The sequence below is a fragment of the Myxocyprinus asiaticus genome, chromosome 36, assembly GCF_019703515.2.
Source record: "Myxocyprinus asiaticus isolate MX2 ecotype Aquarium Trade chromosome 36, UBuf_Myxa_2, whole genome shotgun sequence".
NCBI lineage: Eukaryota > Metazoa > Chordata > Actinopteri > Cypriniformes > Catostomidae > Myxocyprinus > Myxocyprinus asiaticus.
In genome coordinates this window covers 33,293,159-33,320,711 of record NC_059379.1, presented here as the reverse complement: position 1 = coordinate 33,320,711, position 27,553 = coordinate 33,293,159, and the positions used below count along the sequence as shown (strand labels likewise).

The window sequence follows — 27,553 nt, the reverse complement described above, 5'->3', positions numbered from 1 at the left end:
TCTTTGGAGGGCGGGGTTTTGGAATGAGGGATTTTGGCTAATTCAACGGCTCAGTCACATGAAAGCTTCAGAACGCTAAAATCACTTACAGCACCTTTTATGTAAGTGCTTTTATAAAATGATAAGCTTCACATTTCTGCCTTTAAACCCTCCAAAATGGGTCCCATTCACTTCCATTGTGATTTTTTTTAGAAAAGGATGGACAATTAGAATAGATAATGTGGTAATCAACATTATGTCACAAATGCTGTCGATTGAGCTTATCTTGTATCAAATACAGAATATTTATGCTACAAATGCACTGTGTATTTTGACTTTCACCTAATGTGAACTGGGGTGATTCTCCCGAAACCCGTGAAAATGTCCCATTTTACTCAAAAAAATTATAAATAAATAAATGTTAATGGGCCAAAAAAAAAAACAAGCTACATTTTCTATTTACAATTATTTATTATTATTATTATTATTATTATTATTATTATTATTATTTTATTACATTAACATGTTTTTTACCACCCCCACCCCCAAATCCTCATTATCGCAATGTGAAAAAGATGGTCATATTGATATTCTCATTACTGCTGCATAAAAAAATATTAATATATTATTTAAATTGTACAATATTTATACATCATAGTAGTACTCCCTTGGTACTGTCTATCATTTTTGCTGATTTTAATGTAAAAAAGGATATATATATTTTTTTTTCTGTAATACAATAAAAAATGGCTGATATGGTAATCAGAATTATCACTGAAAACAATAGGAATAGTAAAACTAAAACATTACAGTAAAGAGAATTGGTGGTAAAATGTGTCCTGAAAATAATGTCACAATGCAAAAAATTGTAATGGACCTAAATATAGGATTTATATTATTTAAGCAAATTTGCATTTTTTTTTGGGGGGGGGTGGTTATTAAATATGACCAGGACATTTTCTTGGCAGGTTTGTGAGAATCATCCATTGACAAAATGTTTTGGAACTGAACTCATCCGCCTGTATTTGACACTGTCCAATTGTGATTAGATGACCCAAAACGGATGTTAATATCAGGTATAAATGGGGCCACATGTGGATGTGGAGTACTCACATCAGGAATAATTGGAGGGGTGAGAGTTCCTTTGCGCAGACCCTCCCAGTTAAAGCCTTCAAACCATCTGTGATGGAGACAGAACAGTTTTCATTGAATTGTCTGAGATGAACAGTGAGTTTAGATTTTTCTCATAGAAAACTTATCCATCATACTCACTTGTGCTTTTGAATATCTTTGACTCCATTTTTCAAGTTTCCTAGTCTCTCAGACGGATTATCCCTAGGGAAACAGTATATTACGAAAACAGATTTAACATATGGAGTCAACTTTTTTTTTTTTGACTTTGACTTTGACTTTAGTTATTTTGCCATTTTAAATGTAAAGTGATTTCTTCTCCTACTAGTGTCACCAAACAGAAATGCAAAAATAATAACTGCTTTCAAACAAATTTTGGCAAATGGGTATTCCTGACCAAAGCTCACGCCATTGGTTGAGCCAATGTTGTTATAACAAGCCCAGTCAGGCTGTTCAAACAATCAGATTGCAATTCCGTTTGGTGTGTGAGTGGTGCAGAAATTATACACTTAATTTATTAGTTTTTAGGTATAAATTTCATTAATATGCAACATATTAACACCTTGAAAACTGTAAAATGTTTAAGTGGGAGTGAAACCATTTAAAACAATGATTTCATAAAATAATATGAACATCCTTTGAAAGAGAGTGTCAGCAACAGTTAATTGTCAATTAGGGCTGTCAATTAATTAGAAATTGTAGTCAAATTAATTACATGATGTTCTGATTATTCCTAATACTTAACTTGTCTGCTGCCACAATATAGTGTATGTATTTGATAATGCATCTGATTTATCTGGATATAATATTACATATTATAACTATAATTAATTGTTAGCATACATACAGTACTGTGCTAAAGTCTTAGGCACATAAGATGTTTCACAAAAGCATTTGTCTTAAGATGGTTATTTATATCTTCAGCTTTAGTGTGTCAATAGGAGATATAAATGTTAGACTCCCAAACATTAATTTTGCAAATAGAAAAGATTGGAATAGAAGAACAGGGAGCCCTGCAACAGATGTCATGGCCCCCCACAAAGCCCCCCACTGAACATCGTGTCTGTCTGAGATTACATGAAGAGACAGAAGCAATTGAGACAGCCTAAATAGATAGAAGAACTGTGGCAAATTCTTCAAGAAGCTTGGAACATCATATCTGCCAACAACCAAGAAAAACTGTGTCCAGGTGTACCTAGGAGAACTGGTGCTGTTTTAAAGGCAAAGGTGGTCACACCGAATATTGATTTATCTTTTTTTATGTTTACTGGACTTTGTATGACATTAAGTGATAAATGAAAACTATTTATGTCATTATTTTTGAAGACATTCTCACTATGTAACATTTTCAACAAGTGCCTAAAACTTTTTCACAGTACTGTGTGTATGTATATATATATATATATATATATATATAATTATTAAAATAATATGTAATATTATATTCAGATAATTCAAATGCGTTATCAAATACACACTTTGTGGCAGCAGAAATGTAAAGCATTTAGCAATACAAAAAGTGGCTTTAAAATCAATATATTGTTTGCTTTATTTCCATATCATTGAACATAACCCTATTTTTGGCCTAATACTGACTCACTTTGGTTGTCACATCTTAATCCTTTTCAGCGTTTCTTTTTTTTAGGACGCTGTGTCAAGTTAAATGTAAAATGAAATGATGAAAAACTTTTAAAAAAATCCCTGTATTCTGCTGTGTTTGGTACAACTGTCTTTGAAAGCTCATCATTTGTGGAAGACTGTGCTATCCGCTCTTGTTTGTTGAAGAGACGTGTTGTCTGCACAGCTGGAGTTGTGCTGACTGGCCCCTACTGCCACAGATTCGAGGTGGTACATCAAGCTCGAATTGCTCAGATTTAAGGAATTCCTTATCACTTAATTAATGTTATTTTAATATAATAATCACACTAAATTAACGTGTACAATCGACAGCCCTATTGTCAATTTATCAATGGAAATTGAACCTGAGGGGTTGTTTAATGCCATTTTTAAATGCACTCACCTGCATAGTTTTTTAATTAGATTGCCTGCATTTTTTGTGATCTTCTTTGGAAATTCTATCATGTCAATTCCTCTTAAAATTATATTATAAGTCTTCATTGGATCTGGTCCTGAGAATGGTGGGCTGAACAAGAAATGTACATTAGATTTTATAAAAAGTAAACTTCACACACAATCTAAAAAAAAATTTTTCTTTTTTTTTAATTTTTTAAACAAACAAGCTTTTATGATATGATTTACCTTCCAGTCAAGAGTTCATACATCAGGATTCCCAATGACCAGTAATCTGCTGAAATGTCATGGCCTTTATTTAGTATGATCTCTGGGGCTACATACTCTGGTGTTCCACAGAAAGTCCATGTTTTCTTCCCAAACCCAATCTTTTTAGCAAAGCCAAAGTCCACCTGCGTCCATGAGACAAACTTATGAGAGATACAACCCCTTCCTACTAGCTTCTTGAAATTCAGCAGCCTCAGAAACGGTTAGCTCATATCAGAAAGTGCTATGTTTACTCACAAGCTTGGCATATCCTCTATGATCCAGAATGAGGTTTTCTGGTTTTAAATCACGGTAGATGATTCCTTTGGAATGCAGGTAAGCAAAGGCTTCAACCACACACGCTGTGTAAAACCGTGTAGTGGAGTCTTCAAATGATCCTCTAAGATTAAAGATAAGAAACAATCATTGGTGTTGTACTGAGTTTGCATTATTAATTTCGAGATATTACCCAGCACTCTGGAATACACTGTTGTAATTGGTCAATCGCTGCATTGAGCGGTCAAATATTATTGTAAAAGTACTGCTAATCTGCATATTTGATTGCATTCGCCACCATTACAAGAGCAATTTAGCTGATTTACTACCTGTCCCGAAGAATGGTCCACAGTTCTCCTCCTAGACAGGCCTCCATCAACATGTACAGATACTTGCTGTCTTTGAATGTCCTGTACAATCTGAGGGAACATACCCATACAATTTTGTTTTGAAATATTGTTTTGCCTTGATTTTTTTAGGATATGATATTTAATAATACCATTTATGACCTTTAATGATTTCAGCCCCCACCTCACAATGAAGTCTGAATGAGCCTCCTGCATTATCTGTTTCTCAGAGCGGATGTGCTCCTGTTGTCTTGTGTCAACGATGTGTCGCTTCTTCAGAATCTTCATTGCAAACGTTTTGGTCTCTTCACTCTTGAGCTGCACCTGTGAAAATCAAAGCCATGAAAAGTGAGCTTTGCGAAAGTGCAAATAAACAAGATTTCATGTAGAAACTGCCTGTAAAACAAGTGCCAGTACCACTTATTATAGCACACTAGTCATAGTCTATTCATGTGTCAAGGGTCCTCAAAATAGTTTGACCGAAATAAGAAATTCTTCACATTGTGTATCTGTGGAAGCACTTGCATGTTCATTTGATCCAGTAGCTATCTAGCAAACAGATAGCACTACCGGCATATATCTTGGCCCTGGCGAAAGGCCACTGGCTTATGGGAAAGGGAATCCTCTTCAGACCAGACCACTGGGCTTTCCTTTACAACAGAATCTGATCCACAATGCATCAGTCTCTCTTCCCACCCTCTACGTCAAAGTTTCCATCCATTTCCCCCCACCTAAATTTGCCAGTTGACTTCATACATCAATGATTTAAGCTGAAACAGCACAATATAATCTATCTATCTATCTATCTATCTATCTAAATAAAATCCATTATAAAAATACAAACTATTACATGTTTTAAACTATGATAATTGAAACAAAGAGTGAAATCAATATAAACCATTTCAATATTTATTGTGTGAAAATGATTTCTGTCAATTTATCAAATGGCTGTGGCATCATTTCCACCATATCAAACAAGTTTGCCCCTTATAAAGTATTTTCAAAGGTTAGTGTACTTCTTAACCAAGTCAACAAAAGTGTCAGTGAACAGCATGCATGAAATAAAATATGAGACAATTGATATTTGAAGAAAACAAAGAAAAATCAAGGTAAATATCATTTGTAGAATATTTTTAATGGTCATGAATTCCAATCATGCTGTAATTTTGCCAACTTATGCAAAAATATACAGTATATATCTTTTATTGTGTGTATTTAGGATAAAAAGTTAACTATAAAATTAGCCTTAGCCAGACAAATTAGCTTTATTACAAAAATGTAAAAAATGCCATTTCTATCACCATTTCTATTTCCAGAGTGGAATTTTCATGATGTTCAAAAAAAAAAAAAAAATTAAATAAAAAAAAAAATGGGTCTTTTAAGATTAAAATCCCCTGATCTAGAGATATAGAGACATAGATATCGATGAGTAATATATCTTGGATCAAACGAGTTCTCTTGAACCTTGTGTGGTGGTAAGTCACATGTCTGCTCTATTAGCTCTTCTGTTGTGGAAAGTTACCCTGAATAGAGCTACAGCATTCCCAGTCTGTCCTTTAGCATCAGCACGCATGAGAGCTGCTCATATGTCCTGTTTTGCATACTGTAGATATGTAATGTACTCGTATGTATGCGTTCGTACTATTGGTTAAATTATTTTAAGAAAACAGACTATTTTGCAGGCTTACAGCACAGTTACAAAGCAGGATACCTTATGCAATTTACACTGACTTGTTCTTTTGAGATTTGTGGTGTTTTACTCTAGATGTTGTTGATAAATTGGAATTTGGATGAAAAAAAACAAAGTGCATGCATAAAGAAGGTGGGCCAATTCTCAGCCATCCTACCAGCTCAACTCGTCCGAATCCTCCAACTCCCAAGGTGTCGATGATGTTGAAGTCCACCAGCTTCAGGTTGGAGAAGAATGCATTCTCTGCCTCGTATCTGCATTTTATGAAGTGGAAAAAGGGAAACTTCTTAGAGGTCTGGATAGAGTATGAAACAGGGAATGTTGGAGCAGGTACAGGAGCAGGAAGGCTGTTTATTCGCTCCCTCTCTTTCCTCTCCTTTAAGGGGACAAGAAGCAGCTCACGCATTCTGCTCTCTTTCTTGCTTGACCAACTCAAATACTGCAAAAAAAATTCAATGTACAATTCTCAAAATGGCCTGTAATATCGTGAAGAGAATCTTGCAATATCTGGCTTGAAAAAATGCAGCTTTTTCCTGGCCTCACGAGCACGTAAGGCAAAACGATAACAGTCTTTGCTCAAAATTGGAGTTAAGGTGCCATTTCCAGATTACATTTTGAGATTTGAAATGCAAAGCAGACCAAATGTGGACAAGAGCAGATTGATCCAGATTGGTGGAGTCTTTCCGCATCAAGATCAGTCTGTGAAAACTCTTCTGGAGACAATGTTTTGATGTAGTAACACCGAAAGTTGACTTTATCATCAGCAGAGACACTACTTAGTAAAACTAGAGTCCAAAATATGTAAGTAAAGCTTGTTCCTGGTGAATTAAATGCAAAACGTTCCACAAGCCAGAGATCCTCTGATGGACAGAAGAGTTGAGTAGTGAGACTAGAGCTGCCAAAACAGAGTCTGACTGTGTTCCCTCTGTACGAGTCAGTCTCCAATAATACTGCCTTGCCCGGTCAAGCTTTATTTTTAGCTTTTGAACATGGATTAAGGTTCTCCTAGTCAGAAAAGGTTTCCCCACATTTCCCCACGCCAACATCTCACCTTAAAATTTTAAAGTCAACTTGAGATGAACACTGGCGGTACATAATTATGAGCCCATTTATTTTTTGGCCTTAAGTGAATGTGAGCCATTCAATGAACGTACATTGGCACATCATATAAATCGTTGTGATAGTTTGGTCCTCTGACTGGAAGAATGGAAACGTAACTTTAACAAGATGGAAACAAAGACTTTAATGTTGATGCTAACTGGTGTGGAGATATCTTAACAATTGTAATTATGCGATAGCAATTAAGAATGGGGAATCTTTAATCATAGATACACTAGCAAGCCTGTAGATTACTTGTAAAGAGGTGTAAAGTACTTTAGTAATTGTACTTCATTACTACACTAAGTATTCTTTTGGGGAATTTGTACTTTACTGAGCTTACAACTGAATAATGTATTTTTCCATAATAGTTCTGGATTCAAAATAAGCTCTTCATTTGTGGCATAAAGTCAATAACCATATATAAAAAAAATTATATGATAATTGTATAAAAAAATACAGTGGAAGTACAAGAGGCCAGGCAATAAAGTTTCAAATATACACTGATCGGAAAGTATAGCCACAAGACTTTTACTTAATACTTGTTAATGAGACTATGTGAGACTATCTGACACTAGTGTGATAGAATTGCTTCCTAACCTTGTCATATCCAATCATATATAGTTTTATCAAACTTCAATGTCATGAATATGTAGGAATAACATTAGTAAAATACAATTAAAATACAATTTACCTATTAATAAAATATTAACTTTTTGTCACACCTGCCACATTGGGAAAATGTTCTGGACAAAATGTATTAATAAAATATTATTATTTTTTTTATTATAAGATTGAATATGATTTTGACACTCTATCCATTTTTTAAGTATAATTTATCTGTACTTGTCTGTACTTCCACTTCCCAATGGAAGTACTTCCCCAAGACTGGATAGTAAAATGTTAAAAGTCTGAAGACTAAAGCCTCAGTATGAGCACAGAATCCCTCATGTCACTTTAGAAGTTGGAAAACACCCTGGAAGACCACTGCTGCTATTTGACACGGCAAGGACACAGTATCTGCAGTAAGTTTCCACATTCACTTAAGACAGAGCTTCATGGCCAGGGAACAGCTGCCCCCTCCAACCTTTCCCGACAAGAACTGAGAACTCTGTAGGTCACTGCAGATCATGCCACATAATGACATGGCTGTTGTATTCGTAATATTTACTTGAGAATCTTGAGAATACCCATGTTGAAGCCCCTCAGTTCTTTCAAGTTTCTAACAATATGTGTCCACTTTTGGGGAAAAAAACTGCACAATACTTCTTCAAACATTTTTTTGCCTCTCATTCACACAAAGTTGACATTTCTTAATTTTTTGACGCTTTCACTATTTGCTCTGCTCAACTGCCAATGACTCACGCCTGGCGCTCAGCTCTCTAGATTTCACTTTTCACTAAATCACTTAAGTCCAGCTTAACCAGGCGCTCTATACACTGACATAGCTTTGTGCCATAAATTTTTTAATTAAAGCTGAAGTGTGTCATTTCGGAATTGCAAAAAATAATCACTGTTTTTAAACAGATTACAGAACATTCTACCATCTTCCATTGGTTGTACAAACAGATAGTCCCGACCCGAACTCATACTATTGGTCGAAACAATGTTGCTGTGTCGGGCAGGGCTGTGTTTCCTGTACAAACACCATAACTCACTGCTTAACCACCATAGTATGATGCATCGTTGGAGAAAGTGGCCTTCACGTTAGCATGCACTGTTTGAGTGGCAGCGGCATTGCGCTGCAATAGTGGGGTTTTCTTTCTGACGTCATACTCCAGGACTCCCCTGGGGCACTTGAGCACATGCGTACATGCATACTAAACAGAATCCTTTGAGAAGTCTGCTTATGCTCTTACATGAACATCTAGAAGCCTAAGTGTTTTAAACCACTTTCCCATAACCCCTTAAACAGCATAAGGAAAACCATAAGTTCGCATTTACATGGCACGCTTACGCTGCTTTCTGCAAAAACAATGGAATAAGATCTTTTCTCAAGTGCATGTAAACAGCATCAAAAGTCTTGACAGAATGAAAAATACATACGAAATGAAAGATATAGAAGTCTCAGCGAAGTCAAATGATGTCAACACCACAAACTAAAAAGAAACCATGCCTCCAACCACAAGTGAAGGGCTGTAGTTCCAACCACACCAATTTGCGATGCTGTTTGGGAATGTTAGTTGGAAATATGGTTTCAGGAAACACCAAATCGCTGAACTATGTTGGTAACGATGGAACTCGTGACCATAGTTGGCTTATGATGTTTTCCCCTGGATGGGCCACTCAAACAGAGCAATGTTTTATAATAGTGCCACTGAGCCACAGTGTTACACCATTAGGTGAAATCAGTCTATAAATTGCTTACTTATATTTGTCTCTGCATAATAAGATGGAATATTAGAAAGTAATTCAACACTAAAAAAATTACACACATCATCTTTAAGTCATTGTTATTCCATTTAGTGCAAATACACCGTCTTTTATAACATGCACCTTATTCACAAAAGTCAGCATTATTTGCCAGTCCAATAGATTGTTTAATGCTTCATAATCACAAATACCTTGTTTAAACTAAAATTCAAGTCTGGAACAAAGAATTTTACTAGAACACATTTAGGTAATTATTCCTTATCACTGGGGCATAAGGCAAATAAATGGACAATATAAATCTGCCAACATTTTATGCACTGTTACCAATTTATACAAATTACAAATAGTCTTTTACACTGTATATACATTATCTCAATTTATTCTTGAAATCAACCACTTTTGCACATGTACTGTATCTCCAACTCAACTTGTTTTCTATTGTTATGGTTAGTGTGAATCCTCAATTGTTTGAGTTCCATATGTGGGCATAGGGAAGGTGGGCCTGGATCTCACATATGCTGGTGACAGATGATATGTTTGGTGTGAGCTTTGGGAAGAGCTACTGATGACTGGTGTCACGCTGTCATCTAGAGTGATTTTTCCACTGGCGTAGCTCAGAGCATGGGTTACAGTGTGTTATGAAAACCCATATACACTTGTAACCCTCTCATGGGACAGTAAACAAGTTCAAGGGGACTTAGATAAGACAATCTGAAAGAGCCAGTTTACAGTTCTGAAAAAGAAAAGGCTTGATAATCTCAAATGTTAAAGGAAAAAAATAATGTATCCATTCCACTGATATTCCACGAATAAAATTTTGCACTGGCTTGTTTTTTAAAAAATTATTATTATTTATTAATTTATGTGATTCATTATATGAAAAGTGACACATTAAAACAATTAACCCATGCCTCGACCCATATGTAAATTTTATAATAAATAATGTTCCTTCTATCAGAGCAATTAAAGCTTCATGTACCAACTTGATGTTTTTGCGAGTCTGTGGCAGTATGGTGCAGTCAGTGCATCTCCAGTACAGGCAATGCACCTCATCAAACCGACGAGCGCAGATAGCACAGCCTTCTACAGATGATGCGCTCTTGTGCTCCAAGACAGCTGGACCAGGCACAACAGAATGCAGTGATCTCGATACACTTTTCCAAAGTTTCAAACTACCTTTAACCTGACACAGCATCCTGAAAACACAGTGTTTATGGCTAGAGACGCAGAAAACTAGCAAGATGCGACACAACCAAAGTGAGATACTCCAAAAGCGTCCGTCTGATACATGAGTACATATAGTAGACCAACAATTAAACATAGCGCAAATGAAATTAGGTCAATAATAGGGTTATGTTCAATGATATGAAGACAAAACCAACAATATTTTGACTTCAAAAGATACTAACTGTATTTTTTAAATGTTTTACTTCTCAGCTGTCACAATGTATGTATATGATATAATGTATTTGGATTATCTGAATTATAATATTTATTATATATTATATTTATCATTATTTGAACTATTATATACTAAATTATCTTGATTTTGGGGCCTTTCTCAGTAAATATTGATATGCAATTAATTGTGATTAAATCAATTAATTAATCAGCACACAATGTAATAAATTCAATGTACATTTTTAATCGATAGACATCTCTTTTTTATTTCCCAATATATGCATGTGGTGACACTTATTTTTGTCACATGTGCAGTTTAAGAGAGACAAAGACTGCTTCATCTATATGATGCAGTGAGTGACAATGACCTGCACTGTTTGTCACAAATATGAAAAGAAAAATATGGAAAAATAATTCCATACATATATATATACATTTACTCGTGTGACCTCACATACACATGCGTGGACGTTGTATACGCAATGCCTGCCTCGCTATATGCAACGCATAATTTAAATTCATTTAAACCAACTGATCTCAGTCCAGAAGACTCTGGGCTGTCAGTAAATGGTTAAACTTTCGAAGCACAGAGTCATGTGACAAAACAACATGGTGGAGTTTATCTTTGGGAGAAACGCCAACACAACTATTTCTGGTAAGAAACCTAATTAAGTTTTTACATTGAAATCTGTTTGAGTTCTAGTGCTAGAAATCTAGTTTCATCCTATATGCCATTTTTAAAATTTGAGCGATTTTTCTTGAAACGGCACGCTGCTAAACACAATGTACACAATAATGTAAAATAGCACTACTTTTCCATAGAAATCCTAAATGTACTGTGCATTTTCAGACTGAGAATCAATGGGTTCATCCAAAAGCTGAAAATGTTTGCTTCCAGAGGCTTTATTTGGAGTAAGGATGAAAATAAGATGCATTTTGAACTGTTCTTGGACCAGTGCAGAAAGACAGCACACTGTAGGTTAAGTAATTTACTAAATAGGCAGCAAGGGAGCACCCTATAGCTTTCCTGTGCAGCCAAGTGCACTCACTCCTAACATAAGAGAAAAAGTTCAGTTTCAGGCTGCACATGATGTTTGGACCACTCAACATGTTTGGCAGACATGGGACAACTGTAAGCAGTACTTGGATTCAGAATTCATAATGTATAATTTTATTTGAACGTGGTTGGCAGTGATTGGACGACGCTGGCCATTACTTTGAATCAAAATTATTTATGCTAATTTCTGATTGGTAAAATGCTTCAGCACTTATTTCAGCACATCACTTATTTGTTTGACTGTGCAGAGAGAGAACACTGAGATTTTGTTGCCAAAGTAGAAATAAACATTGTAACATAAAATCATCTAGTTTTTTTAACTGAGCTTTTCCCAAATCACATTGTTCCAAAGCAGCTTTACATAAAATCAGATGTAATGTCTGTAACGTCTCCAAAACATGAATAACCAACACTCCTGGAAACACAGTTATCAATTTAATTTGATAAAAAAAGTGTTGTGGATCTTAACCCCATTGAGCTTCTGTGGGATCAGCTAGACTGTAAGGTGCGTGAGAAGTGCCCGACAAGACAGCCACATCTATGGCAAGTGCTACAGGAAGCGTGAGGTGAAATGTCACCTGAGTATCTGGACAAACTGACAGCTAGAATGCCAAGAATCTGCAAAGCTGTCATTGCTGCACGTGGAGGATTTTTTGATGAGAACGCTTTGAAGTAATTTAAGTAATTGTTCACATTATTATTGTCCTGACTATACATTGTGATCAGTTGAATGTCACTTTGGTGAATAAAAGTACCAATTTCTTTCCATAAAAGCAAAATCTGTACATTATTCTAAACTTTTGGCCGCCAGTATGTATGTGTATATATATATATATATATATATATATACAGGTGCATCTCAATAAATTAGAATGTCGTGGAAAAGTTCATTTATTTCAGTAATTCTACTCAAATTGTGAAACTCGTGTATTAAATAAATTCAGTGCACACAGACTGAAGTAGTATAAGTTTTTGGTTCTTTTAATTGTGATGATTTTGGCTCACATTTAACAAAAACCCACCAATTCACTATCTCAACAAATTTGAATATGGTGACATGCCAATCAGCTAATCAACTCAAAACACCTGCAAAGGTTTCCTGAGCCTTCAAAATGGTCTCTCAGTTTGGTTCACTAGGCTACACAATCATGGGGAAGACTGCTGATCTGACAGTTGTCCAGAAGACAATCACTGACACCCTTCACAAGGAGGGTAAGCCACAAACATTCATTGCCAAAGAAGCTGGCTGTTCACAGAGTGCTGTATCCAAGCATGTTAACAGAAAGTTGAGTGGAAGGAAAAAGTGTGGAAGAAAAAGATGCACAACCAACCGAGAGAACCGCAGCCTAATGAGGATTGTCAAGCAAAATCGATTCAAGAATTTGGGTGAACTTCACAAGGAATGGACTGAGGCTGGGGTCAAGGCATCAAGAGCCACCACACACAGAAGTGTCAAGGAATTTGGCTACAGTTGTTGTATTCCTCTTGTTAAGCCACTCCTGAACCACAGACAACGTCAGAGGCGTCTTACCTGGGTTAAGGAGAAGAAGAACTGGACTGTTGCCCAGTGGTCCAAAGTCCTCTTTTCAGATGAGAGCAAGTTTTGTATTTCATTTGGAAACCAAGGTCCTAGAGTCTGGAGGAAGGGTGGAGAAGCTCATAGCCCAAGTTGCTTGAAGTCCAGTGTTAAGTTTCCACAGTCTGTGATGATTTGGGGTGCAATGTCATCTGCTGGTGTTGGTCCATTGTGTTTTTTGAAAACCAAAGTCACTGCACCCGTTTACCAAGAAATTTTGAAGCACTTCATGCTTCCTTCTGCTGACCAGCTTTTTAAAGATGTTGATTTCATTTTCCAGCAGGATTTGGCACCTGCCCACACTGCCAAAAGCACCAAAAGTTGGTTAAATGACCATGATGTTGGTGTGCTTGACTGGCCAGCAAACTCACCAGACCTGAACCCCATAGAGAATCTATGGGGTATTGTCAAGAGGAAAATGAGAAACAAGAGACCAAAAAATGCAGATGAGCTGAAGGCCACTGTCAAAGAAACCTGGGCTTCCATACCACCTCAGCAGTGCCACAAACTGATCACCTTCTAGGCAGTAATTAAAGCAAAAGGAGCCCCTACCAAGTATTGAGTACATATACAGTAAATGAACATACTTTCCAGAAGGCCAACAATTCACTAAAAATGTTTTTTTTATTGGTCTTATGATGTATTCTAATTTGTTGAGATAGTGAATTGGTGGGTTTTTGTTAAATGTGAGCCAAAATCATCACAATTAAAAGAACCAAAGACTTAAACTACTTCAGTCTGTGTGCATTGAACTTATTTAATACACGAGTTTCACAATTTGAGTTGAATTACTGAAATAAATGAACTTTTCCACGACATTCTAATTTATTGAGATGCACCTGTATATATATGTGTATATATATATATTCTGTATATATAAACTTTTTTTTTTTTTATTAAAAAATAATGCAAACTAGAGTTTTATGGCTGCTAAGAAATTCTGTCCAGAACATTTTCCCAATGTGGCAGGTGTGACAAAAATTTAAATTTTAACCTTGAATCTACCTGCTTACATTGCCAACATAAACACAGAGTTTTCAGAAGGAATGTTCTAGACCTTGACTGGCCTCCAGTCTTTCATTAAACACTGGAGGCCAGATGCTGAAGAGTCGTGCCATGACACAATGGTCAGCCACATTCTTCCATGCAGAAACATATCCACTTCTACTGCTGCAGCTGTGAAAATAAGCCCTAAGTCCCAACTCTAGTGCGAGCGCGGGCAGTTTGATCAGGGGTCAGTGATTAGCTAAGAGCGGTTGGGTGCTGGGATTTGACCTTATGCCTAACAAAGAAAAGATGGATGAAATGACACAAAACAGTGTGCTATAGGCTGTCTGCCCAGGTGTTCTCCACAATACAGCATTTGACTGCATTATGTCCCCTTGACCTGAGATGACCTTTTAAAGCTTAGGTCAGCTCGTGTTGACTTAGTTCTTGTCACATTATATTTTACTCAGTTAAGTTTGCACGTGTCTTACATGGCCTATCTGACCACATTGTATTGTTAAATAATGTGCATATAATTTATCAACCCAGAGGCCATTAGACTTATGTAAAATAACAATCACAGATCTCCATAGTATTAACATCAATGGAAGTCCATTGGTGTGAAAGAAGCAAACTAAATCCAATGAATAGCTACAGGTACTAAACATTCTATATGGATGTAAAATGTGAAGTGCTGTAAAACCAAAATTGTGTCTATGCTACATGTTTTGTTTTAATAATAAAGTTCAAACTGGCACAGTTGTACACAGACTGATATATAATTTCTGTTTTTGTATTGAAATGTACTCATATAATTTATAAACTGGGTCATTCCGTGTCAACTCAACCAGAGGTCCCCGGCTCAAATTTTGGTTTATATATATATATATATATATATATATATATATATATATATATATATATATATACACACACACACACACAGTATATATATATATATTTTTTAATGGTGAAAGATGAACGTAAATGCTGATGAAAGCTAAAATCTTAAATGCTGTGGACTGATATTTACAAAATCCATTATTTTGAAGAGTAGGGTCAAAATTATAATTTTTGCCAATATTTTTGAAGCAAAACTACAGGTTAAAAAAATAATTTAGAAAGTTGGCAGCATCATTATTTTGTTCACAGAGATAGGTACTGCAAGTCTATTACTAAAATCTATTGACTTCAGCACCACTTGTTGCATTATATGCCAATGGGGTGAGTGAGTCCAAAATTGGGAAAGTTGGAGTGCCTATAACTCCAGAAGTACTAAAGATATCTAAATGTCTTTTTGGATTCTGGTTCAGAAAAAAAAAAAACATTCATTTTGAATCTTTATTTAAAGCCCTATGGTTAAATCCCAGAGATGTGGCTCCATCTGATAATTGCTACATTTTACCCATTTTCAATGGTCCAAGTCACATGGTATGACGTTAGCTTTATTGTCGAACAAAACTTGACTTTTTCAGGCCTAAAAAAAAAAAAAAAAAAAAAAAAATGTCCTAATATTTCTGTTTCCATGAGAATCAGCCTTTCCCCTTTTCAATCTTATTGCAAAACTAAATTATTTAGTATAAAATAAAAAATGAAATTGTAAATGGCCTTCTAAAACAATCTAATAACAAACTAAGAAAAATAAACACCTAACTTATCAGCTTTTACTGTTGAATGCAACATGATTTGTATAATGGCCTTAAATGGGGTTTGTTGCTTCGTCCGTGCAAAGTCTCAGTCACATGAAGCCTAACAGCATTACTGATCTCGCACCAATATCAGCTTTGTTCCTTTAACGCTATCTTCCGATGCCATAGATTTTATCTGTCATTATGATCAATGGGTGGCCTTTTTCCAAACAAAAGCAGGACAGGAATAACAGAGGAATAGCTTGTGGCTACTTCATCATCGCATGAAGCTCTTCAACCTACTTATATCACTTGTATAACTATTACCTTGAGTTCATTTTTAATCACCTTTATTTTGAGAAATCTTCATGTTATGTCAAAGTGATTTATTTCCTGCCTATTTTCTTTGCTTTCCTTCATCTAGAGAGCTCAACACTAAGGTACCACTAAATTTTCAATAGCAAATTCAATTTTCAATAGCAAAATCAAAATGTCTCTGTTCCATTCGTAACCTTGCTTCCCTGAGTGGGAATGAGATGCTGTGTATGAATGCTGTAGGGACACCGTCCGAGTGTCACGTGGTCTGAAGCCCTTATACAATCATGGCAATTTATTGCCTGATGGCGCTTAAGGGACGCACATAGGGAGCTACGTCACGGGCTCCATAAAGGCGCTCGCTTTCGTGACATCGTGTCAGATTATCTGCAAGAGGCACGAGCCTATGCAGTTACTAGAGAGTTTGGCCAGCTACGCAGAGTCTCGTTCCCACTCAGGGAACCAAGGTTACGTACGTAACCGAGACGTTCCCTCTCGTAGGAACTCTACGCTGCATATGAACGCTATGGGCACGATACACAGTCACGCCATGCAAACAGTAGCTGCCAACTGTCTAAGCCCATGTGGCAAGCATACAGCAGAGCACAAGTGAGCTAAAGCATCTGAATAACAGAGAGAACCTGGGAAGCAGGAGTCAAACCCTCATCCAGATTATAAAATCTAACAAATGTATGTGGAGAGGACCACCTTTCCACCATACAAATGTCCACCAAGGACACACCTCTAGCCAAAGCCCATGAGGATGCCATGCCCCTCGTAGAATGGGCTTGAATACCTGAAGACGAAGGTAAACTGTGCACATCATAAGCACTTGAAATTGCATCAATAAGCCAATGAGACAGTCTTTGCTTGGACACCGAAACATCTCTGTTGTGGCCACCAAAGCAAACAAACAACTACTCTGACTTATGCTATTGGCTAGTACAGTCAACATAAACTCGCAGCGCCTGAACTGGGCAAAGCATATGTAACCTTTCATGCTCCTCCTACTAAAATGGGGGAAGAGAGAAGGACTGCAAATTAATGGTCTGCGAGCAAAATTACATAGAAATAACCTTGGGCAAATAGCCCAAATGAGGTCTTAACACAAACGTCGAACACCCTGCCGCAAAATCCATACACAATGGATTGTTCGATAGGGCATGTAAATCACAGACTCTCTTAAACGATGCCAATGCCACTAGCAGGGCCGTTTTAAGAGTCAAAAACTTACCAATAACTGTTGTCAAGGGCTCGAATGTGGCACCCAAGAGCGCTCCTAACACAACAGATAAATCCCATAAGGACAGGGCAGTGAACTGGATTTTCACTTTGTGCTGTACACCAAGAAGTGAGAAAAAAATAAAAAATAAAAAACGGCAATTAAACGTACGCATATAGCCTCCTTGTTGATGGAGCTCTAGAATTTAGAAAGGTATCAACCACAGTGGGGGATAAACCATCATTCAAAAGAGTGCCCCATTGAGGGGCCACACCCATAACTTCCATAAATGTGCATCAATGCCCAGCGGTGCCAGAGGCAAGAGAGAAAAACAGAGGGGACAGTGTGACGTTTCGCTCGAAGCGAACAGGTCCACTTGTGGTGCTTGTGACTGTGTGTTTTGTGTACACTTGTGCTGGTTGAACATTGAATTCTGTTATGCATGTCTTGAGGCCCTAGGTCATGGAGACAGAGGCTGAATTCGGGATGTGATCTCTCAGTGTTCACTCCCCAGCGCAAGCTGCAGGGGGAAACTGAACTATACTCTGGTTGTCAGGCGTGTACAATGGCAAACTCATCCCGATACTGACTGAAGGGCAAATGGGAGAAATGGATATGTTTATATGGTTCAGTTTTGTTCACTGAATTGGGGGCTCACCCTTCGTTACACAGCAAAATGTAAGGCTCGTCTGTAGACCTATTTTTACTGTACATTCATTTATATTAGACCCTTGGTCATGGAGGCAGAGGTAAAACTCAAGCTGAAAATATGCAATGCTCATTCGCAAATTAAGGGTGAAACTGAGCTAAATTGGTGTACTGAAAAACAGGTTAGACACTAAACCGGTCCCAACATATACAATGGGGGAACAACGTGTAGAACGTGTAGAGACAAAGTGCTTTTGCACACTGGATGAGGCATGAAGAATGCGAACTTGACTCAATAATGAACTCCGCTTCATAAATAAATACTTACCAGGCCTCAGCTGGGCAGAAGACTGCGGTCCTCTGAACGGTGCCGATCTGAACCCCAAGTGCTCGTCCGTGAGACGCCATACATGTGGGGGGGTAGCGTTTGCTAACCTAGATTCGTAGAATGGGGCACAAAGTCTGTTGTCTATCACCCTTGCAAACAAAACATTGCCTTGACGAACTTGTTCCCCGGTGCGAGCTGCAGGGGTAAATCGAGGAAAAGTCCAAACGGAGCTGGTGAACTCAAAAAGGCACTCCTTAACACGATGTGCTTGGTTGGACTGCAAAACCATCGTGTGTAGATCCAACAGCTGTCTGAAAAGAGACATGCTGCCATCGAAAAATCGAGCACAGATAGCAGTGTTAAAACGAGTTAAAATACCTTGCCTGATAGAATCCCGAGAGAATAATGGTCCCAGTGAAGCACTCTACGTATTAATTTGCCATTACTCAGTTGGGGAATATTCTCCTATTCCAGCCCCCTTGTTCTGTGGCCGGGCTCACCAGTCCATGCAGAACCCCTTCTGCTATGAGCACCAATTCGAACAGGGAGGGGAGAGAGAGAGAGGCAGAGGCTGCTCCTCCATTGCCTTATTCATGTGCATTCTCCTAGAATGACACAGAAAAAAAACAAAAAAACAACAGGGACAAAGGGGCCAATTTTGTTTTCTAAATGCTCAAAAATGAAGTCTCTCATACAGCATTTCTTAATGGTGACAGCTCACGACACGCGTGGCTCTCACACGTGTTGTTCATCAGAAAATGGCTGCCGAGCTAGGCCTCAGAGCATGTCCGACGAGGGGGAGGGCGAAAAACACGAGGAGGATTCCGGTGTCCGATCGCACTCCTATTTTTTCAGACACAAAGCTGAAATCCCAAACGGCTCCAGCACACAGAGCTCCAAATCTGGAGGCCGTAGAGTTTCTACTAGAGGGAATACATTTTTAGTGATTACATCTAATGTTTTTCAGACAGAACCAAGATGATCTCAGATATTGTGAAAGATAAATGCCTCTGCTTAAGCCATAAATCAGTGTGATTTCAACTTTATTTAAAAACAAAACATTAAAAGAAGTATATGTTACTACAGAAATGTGGTAATGAAGTGGTGCAAAGTGCAATTTGCTATTTTTCTGAGAAATAGGTCATTGCGCTAGGATGTTTCAGAAGCACGTCTGTTCCTGCATTTGCAGTTTGGAGATTCCACCAGCAGGTAGTAATAAAGTTCATTTACAAACTCAAATATTGTGGAACATCAAATTATATCCCTGACCATCACTGTTGTAGCCGTTTTATGAAACAAACATCTATGAGATTTGTGCTAAACTTTCTAGAGGTCTTGGTTTATGTTTCAATTTTCAATGTTGTCGTAGAGTGCTTTTTAAGTCACTGCAAAAGGGGCCAGTGGAAGAAGGTGGAGAGGGTAAAATGGTTGGATTTGGGGAGGTCGTTATATAACTTGTATATAATTTGAATTTAGAAATATTTTTGGTTTAAGTGTCTCATGTTTCAATAAAGTAATTTAATTGTTAAATCAAAATTGACCAGTATAAGTGAAGTGCATGCAAAAAACAAAACAAAAAAACAATCAAACCGATCCCTCGATCCACAGAATAACTTGGAAGGCCGATACAATCACTGTAAATACTAGCCATGATTTGTGTGTCACTTGAAGTATATGATTAATTATACTTACATTCTCTATATTTGAACACATTTTAATGATAATTTTACACATCTCCCATGCATATAAAAGGAGTGTGTCACCACAAATATTTACCTAAAAACATTCAACAAGGACGCAGTTAATGCACAAAAGAACGTAAATCCATATTTCTATTCTTTTAATTCAGTGGTTCCCAATCCTGTTCCTGGAGGCCCCATTTTGTATATCTCCCTTATCTGACACACCCAATTCAGGTCGTGGAATCTCTACTAACAAGCTAATGATTTGAATCAGGCATGTTTGATTAGGGAGATATCCAAAATGTGTAGTGTTGGGGGGCCTCCAGGAACAGGGTTGGGAACCACTGTTCTAATTCATTGCATACAGCCCATATACACTACCAACTACTTATGAATGTGCTGTCTTTGTTTATATCACTCGTGCTTGACAGGGATGGACTATATAATAGGATGCAGATGGTGCAATAACTGGAGAAGAACCTCAGAATTAAATCGCTCTTGACCCAGCCCATTAGTGTGCAATTTCGCCAAACCCACTTGAGCCAAGATTTAGCGCATACTTGCACGACAATACCAAAAAAGCATTGCCATGCCCACTGAATTTGCATGTATAGCTTATGCATAGCACTGTGGTAAAATAGACCCCTTTGAGTTGAAGAATCTTCTGAAAAGCTTATGGAGGAAATGGTAATAGGAAAAATACTTCAGGAACCCAAGTTGGTTGTACAAGATACAGATAAGTAGTGCAACAGGATTCGTATCTTTGGTTGGCTAGTGAAACCACAACCAATGTTCTTCAAGTAAAGGCATATGATGTAGGCATTCATAGAGGAAAAAATGCCAAACACATGCAGTGTCATATTGACGGATGTCATGTGTGTGGAATATGGAACTCATCGTCAATGACACAGAATACAAGTGAACTTCTAGAATCAAGAGGATGTACAGATCTGAGCTATCAAGAGGGTTTTACTTGAGTGTAAAAGGCCAGATGCAAAAATAAGCGCCTTACATAACTGTCTCCAAGATTGTGTTTCTCGAGTGAATAGATTTCACTGTATTTGTCTGGAGAACTCCTACTAGATTAATACGGCAAAAAGGTGACATTGTTATACAGCGAAGTTCAAACGTTCACTTGTGACAATGCTTTTATTTTACATTTTTCAATTACAGCTTATTTTTTCATTACATGTTAATGCATATTATATGCATAACAACTGATGGAAAGATTTGAAAACTTTCAGAATATTTGGTATGGCCACCTTTTGCTTTAAAGATAACATGCACTTGAGCTGGCATGCATGGACTCCACAAGTGGAGACAAAACCTGATGATCTATGTTTTCCCATTATGGTTTGAGAATGTTTCAAAGATCATCTTGTGTGACTCAGTGTAAGGAAGTTAACATGTCATACCTTTTCTTATTTGATTATTTACCTATAAATATTGCTGAATCTTATTTCTAACTCATTTTACTTTGTTTAAATTTTTTTCAAAATCCTACAACTTTCTTTTTATTTCCACATTTATATTGGAGTTTTAATCCCAGATTTTCAACTGTTGACTTAGACTCTTGAATCCCCTGTATGTGTAGTATTTCTTAAATTAAAAAATGCTGCATGGCTGTAAACAATTGTATAAATATTGTTATGTTGAAATTAAATGCATGATTTGTTACAAGGTCATGTCACATTGATCACACTGTGAATTCAGAGACAGTATGTGGAAATTTCTGCTGCTGAAATCTGTCTGTGTTGACAGAAATTCAAAGCACTGCACCCAATGGCCAAAGCTGGAAGTGTTGTTTACGGCTTTCTAAGTGAAATGTCCAAAGAGTGGCGCCAGAAGTGAGTTGTATTTTTAGTTGTAAATGAAGTAATACACTCAATGAGGAATGCATGTTATTAACCCTTCTCTTTTACCCAAACCCCAACCCTAAACCTAAATTTCAGTGGAGGAAAAATGTCATCATTGATTATGTGAATACAATTAATTTCTGGTTTTCATGTGACCAGAACCCGTGTCTCAGAGGTTTCTCATGTCACGCACTATCAGTAGAACCAGAGGCAAAGGTAAACACATTGGAACTGATGCAAAAATGTCTGATAGGGGATGCAGACTTGTCAGTAATTTGGCAGAATTTACTACTACTGCTACTTTAATTTGAACAAACCCTTAACTCTTAGTATTAAACATCTGTGCGTAACTCATCCTGCTTGTTTGTGCTACAGACATACCGTAAATGATACCTCAAATCATATTTCTTGTTGAGGAGGAATGTGTGCTATTACTTTAATAAAGCCTGTCACACTAGTGACTCTAAACAACTCCCACATTAGCCGAGGGTGACACACTTGCCGACTGTTTTGCTGAGATCTCACTCTCTTCAGTCGGAGGTACAATATGACACACTTGCTGATTTAGAGTGGTGACTCTCTTTCTGATTTCTCTGTCACGTGGAGCTCGGCAAAATAACAACAGGAGTACCATGTGAACATTTGTTATAAAGTGATTTAGGATGTGATTCTTGTGAATCTGTGTGATTGTGTATTTATCCTCTGGAGGCTTGCCATAGAACATGTATGTCCATATGCTGTTTTTGGCTGATTACAATCAGTGTTTCTGATGATTTGCAGCTGTGTGTGATTACTGATGAAAATTTTTAGATAAGAGCATGATGTCTTGTCAGTTCTACAGTAAAAAATAAGCTCATTGGTCACTTGGTCTTTTGACCTGAGCATCCATTTAGCAACCACCTAGAACACTGTATTTCACCTAGAACACTTAGAACATTTTAGCATCTTCAAAGTAGTCACCCTTTGCCTAGAATTTTCAGACATGTACTCTTGACATTTTCTCAACCAACTTCTTGAGGTATCACCCTGGGATGCTTTTTAAACAGTATTGAAGGAGTTCCCATCTATGTTGGGCACTTATTGGCTGCTTTTCTTTATTATTTGGTCCAAGTCATCAATTCCAAAAACGTTTTTTTTTATTAATTTTTTTATTACATTTTAGTTTTATAATGAAATAAATTAATATGTTGGCACAATTATATTTTTGTCTACAAAACAAATTTCAAACATTTAAGCATACGCCTTCAGATCAAAAGATTTTTAAGATCATGAGAAACATTTCAGTCAAGTGTTTCAAAACTTTTGACCGGTAGTGTGTGTGTGAATATATATATATATATATATATATATATATATATATATATATATATATATATATATATATATATATATATATATATATATATATATACACACACACTGATCAGCCACAACATTAAAACCACTGACAGGTAACATGAATAACATTTATTATCTTGTTACAATGGCACCTGTCAAGGGGTGGGATATATTAGGCAACAAGTGAACAGTCAGTTCTTAAATTTCATGTGTTGGAAGCAGGAAAAATGGGCAAGCGTAAGGATCTGAGTGGCTTTGACAAGGGCCAAATTGTGATGGCTAGACGACTGGGTCAGAGCATATCCAAAACAACAGGTCTTGTGGGGTGTTTCTCATATGTAGGGGTTAGTACCTACCAAAAGTTGTCCAAGGAAGGACAACCGGTGAACTGGCAAAAGGGTCATGGGCGCCCAAATCTCATTGATGCACATGGGGAGCGAAAGCTAGCCGATCCCACAGAAGAGCTACTGTAGCACAAATTGCTGAAAAACTTAATGCTGGCCATGACAGAAAGGTGTCAGAACACACAGTGCATCGCAGCTTGCTGCATATTGGGCTGCGTAGCCGCAGACCGGTCAGAGTGCACAATGCTGACCCCTGTCCACCGCCGAAAGTGCCTACAATGGGCATGTGAGCATCAGAACTGGACCATGGAGCAATGGAAGAAGGTGGCCTGGCCTGATGAATCACGTTTTATTTTAGATCATGTGGACGGCCGAGTGCATGTGTGTCATTTACCTGGGGAAGAGATGACAGCAGGATGCACCATGGAAAGAAGGCCGGCCAGCAAAGGGAGTGTGCTACTCTGGGCAATCTGCTGGGAAACCTTGGGTACTGACATTAATATGGATGTTACTTTGACATGTACCACCTACCTAAAGATTGTTGCAGACCACGTACACCCCTTCATGGCAATGGCATTCCCTGATGGCGGTGGCCTCTTTTAGCAGGATAATGCGCCCTGCCACACTGCAAAAAATGTTCAGGAATGGTTTGAGGAACATGACAAAGAGTTCAAGGTGTTGACTTGGCCTCCAAATTCCCCAGATCTCAATCTGATTGAGCATCTATGGGATGTGCTTGACCAACAAAACTGATCCATGGAGGCCCCACCTCGCAACTTACAGGACTTGTAGGATCTGCTGCTAACGTCTTGGTGTCAGATACCACAGAACACCTTCGGAGGTCTTGTGGAGTCCATGACTCAATGGGTCAGAGCTGTTTTGGCGGCAAGAGGGGGACCTACATGATATTAGTCAGGTGGTTTTAATGTTGTGGCTGATCAGTGTATATTATATATATATATATTGTACAGTGCATTCAGAAAGTATTCATACCCACTTCATTTTTTCACATTTTATGTTGCAGCCTTATGCTAAAATGTTTTAAATTATTTATTTCACATCAATCTACACCCATACTGCATAATGACAAAGCAAAAACCAGTTTTTTTATAACTTTGCAAATTTATTAAATAGAAAAAACTGAAATATCACACTGACATAAATATTCAGACCCTTTACTCAGTAATTAGTTGAAGCACCTTTGGCAGCGATTACAGCCTCAAGTCTTTTTGGGTATGATGCGACAAGCTTTGCACACCTGGATTTGGGGATTTTCTGCCATTCTTCTCTGCAGATCCTCTCAAGCTCTGTCAGGTTGGATGGGGACCGTCAGTGGACAGCCATTTTCAGGTCTCTCCAGAGAAGTTCGATTGGGTTGAAGTCCGGGGGATTTTCTGCCATTCTTCTCTGCAGATCCTCTCAAGCTCTGTCAGGTTGGATGGGGACCGTCAGTGGACAGCCATTTTCAGGTCTCTCCAGAGAAGTTCGATTGGGTTGAAGTCCGGGCTCTGGCTAGGCCACTCAAAGACATTCACAGAGTTGTCCCTAAGCCTCTCTTGCTTTGTCTTGGCTGTGTGCTTAGGGTCATTGTCCTGTTGGAAGGTGAACCTTTGGCCCAATCTGAGGTCCTGAGTGCTCTGGACAAGGTTTTTTATTAAGGATATCTCTGTATTTTGCTGCAATCAGCTTTCCTTCAACCCTGACCAGTACCCCAGCCCCTGCCGCTGAAAACCCCCTCCCACAGCATGATGCTACCACCAACATGCTTCACCGTTGGGATGGTATCGCGCAGGTGATGAGCAGTGCCTGGTTTCCTCCAGACATGACGCTTGGAATTGAGGCCAAACAGTTCAATCTTCATTTCATCAGACCAGATAATCTTGTTTCTCACAGCCTGAGAGTCCTTAAGGTGCTTTTTTGTCTTGCACTGAGGAGAGGCTTCCGTCTGGCCACTCTGCCACAAAGCCCAGATCGGTGGAGTGTTGCAGTGATGGTTGTCCTTCTGTAAGTTTCTCCCATCTCCACACATGATCTCTGGAGCTCAACCAGTGACCATCGGGTTCATGGTCACATCTCTTACCAAGGCCCTTCTCCCACGATTGCTCAGTTTGGCCAGGCGGTCAGCTCTAGGAAGAGTCCTGGTTGTTCCAAACTTCTTCATGTAAGAATTATGGAGGCCACTGTGCTCTTGGGAAACTTCAATGCAGCCAAAAAAATTTTTTAGTCTTCCCCAGATCTGTTCCCCGACACAATCCTGTCTCTGATCTCTGCAGGCAGTTCCTTTCACCTCATGGCTTGGTTTTTGCTCTGATATGCATTTTCACTTGTGAGACCTTATATAGACAGGTGTGCATGTCCAAATCATGTCCAATGAATTTGATTTGCCACAGGTGGACTCCAATCAAAGTGTAGAAACAACTCAAAGATGATCCAGAGAAATGGGATGCACCTGATCTAAATTCCAAGTATCATTGCAAAGGGTCTGAATACGTTTTATTTTTATTTATTTTTTTTATAAATTTGCAAAGTTATCAAAAATATGTTTTTTGTTTTGTCATAATGGGGTATGGAGTGTAGATTGATGTGGAAAAAATAATAAAGCATTTTAGCATAAGGCTGCAACATAACAAAATGTGAAAAAAGGAAGGGGTCTGAATACTTCCTGAATGCACTGTATATATATACATATATACTTCCTCTTTAATAATATTGATAAAAATATTACTTGTAGTCATTATTGGTGTCCTTGAGGACCAGGCTTGTGGCCAGGCAATCACCATTCACAACAATCTGTCACATAATCAGCTATGTGAAGTACAACCTCTGCTGCCACATGTAGAGGCTGTTTATGCCAGGTGATTCCCAAGAAAAACAACAGCCTAGCAAAAGGGACAGCAGACAGCTGCCCACTGCATGTACAGCCCTCGTCAGTTTACAAACACAGTCAACACTTGAAGTTTCCTTATAATGTATAGTGAAGACACAGAAAAAAAAAAAAAAAAAAAAAACATCTCACAGAATTGTTTGACTGCCAATGTCAGACCAATATGTGTCCGCCCTGTTTGTGGAGGACAGGATGTAGTGTCCCCATTTTTTTGCAACAGCATAGTGTGAAATTACATCTGCCTTATCTGTGTGCTCAGCATGGTGTGTCTGGCCAAAGCTGCCAATTTAATGTGGAGCAACTTTTGGGGTTACTGCAGATCAGACAGTCTGCACACACCTCATTCTTAATAATTTACTATTTTCCAAAAGTCACGTGCAACATGCACAAACTATTGCTCATTACTGAGGGGAACAATCTACATGTATGAAACACACATTAAGCCAAAGGCCGGTATCCTAGTAACTAATGAATGTCATGTAATGCTCTTGGGAGATGGAGGTTGATTAGACACTTGCTATTATGAGCACAGTGCATTTCATTAACACAACTTTATGTGTTCATCACTCAAGCCCCCTCCACACGCCTGATGCACTATTGAGAACAGAGGTGCTGAATAAACATACACTAACCTGACGCCATGGCAACTGTTTACAGTAATGCACTTACAAAGGAAGACTATAGGCCAAGGCATTTATATAAATACATTTATATAATCTGTGCAAATATATTAACTTTACATGTAAAGATAAGGTTAGTAAGTGGCTTTATTACTTGTCTCATTTGAAAACCAGGGTTTCCCTTTGACTAATGCATTTCAATAACTTTTCCAATTGTTCGTGATAAATGGATAAGGATTTTAAAAAGCATTTTATGGAGAGTGCACTCACAAAGGTAATATTTTAGAGCTGAGAATACATACAAACACACACACACACACACACACACACACACACACACACACATATATATATATATATATATATATATATATATATATATATATATATATATATATATACAGTACTGTGCAAAAGTCTCAGACACATAAGGTGTTTCACAAAAGCATTTGTCTTAAAATGTTTATTTATATCTTCAGCTTTGGTGTGTCAATAG

The 27,553-nt window shown here is 37.8% G+C and overlaps 1 protein-coding gene across 3 annotated transcripts in view; it reads right to left on the bottom strand.

The window, feature by feature from the left end:
• The window catches only part of prkg1b (protein kinase cGMP-dependent 1b), a 282,644-nt gene that overhangs the window by 2,379 nt on the left and 252,712 nt on the right, over positions 1-27,553 (bottom strand). For 2 of the 3 annotated variants that reach the window (XM_051673736.1, XM_051673735.1), the window contains exons 10-17: positions 5,858-5,954; positions 4,195-4,334; positions 3,993-4,082; positions 3,646-3,787; positions 3,370-3,533; positions 3,131-3,253; positions 1,252-1,314; positions 1,093-1,159 (exon numbers count right to left, since the gene is read on the bottom strand). In XM_051673736.1, coding sequence (XP_051529696.1) covers positions 1,093-1,159; positions 1,252-1,314; positions 3,131-3,253; positions 3,370-3,533; positions 3,646-3,787; positions 3,993-4,082; positions 4,195-4,334; positions 5,858-5,954 — 886 coding nt within the window. The remainder of the gene's footprint in view (positions 1-1,092; positions 1,160-1,251; positions 1,315-3,130; positions 3,254-3,369; positions 3,534-3,645; positions 3,788-3,992; positions 4,083-4,194; positions 4,335-5,857; positions 5,955-27,553) is intronic. The other variant, XM_051673737.1, reaches the window with a different exon arrangement.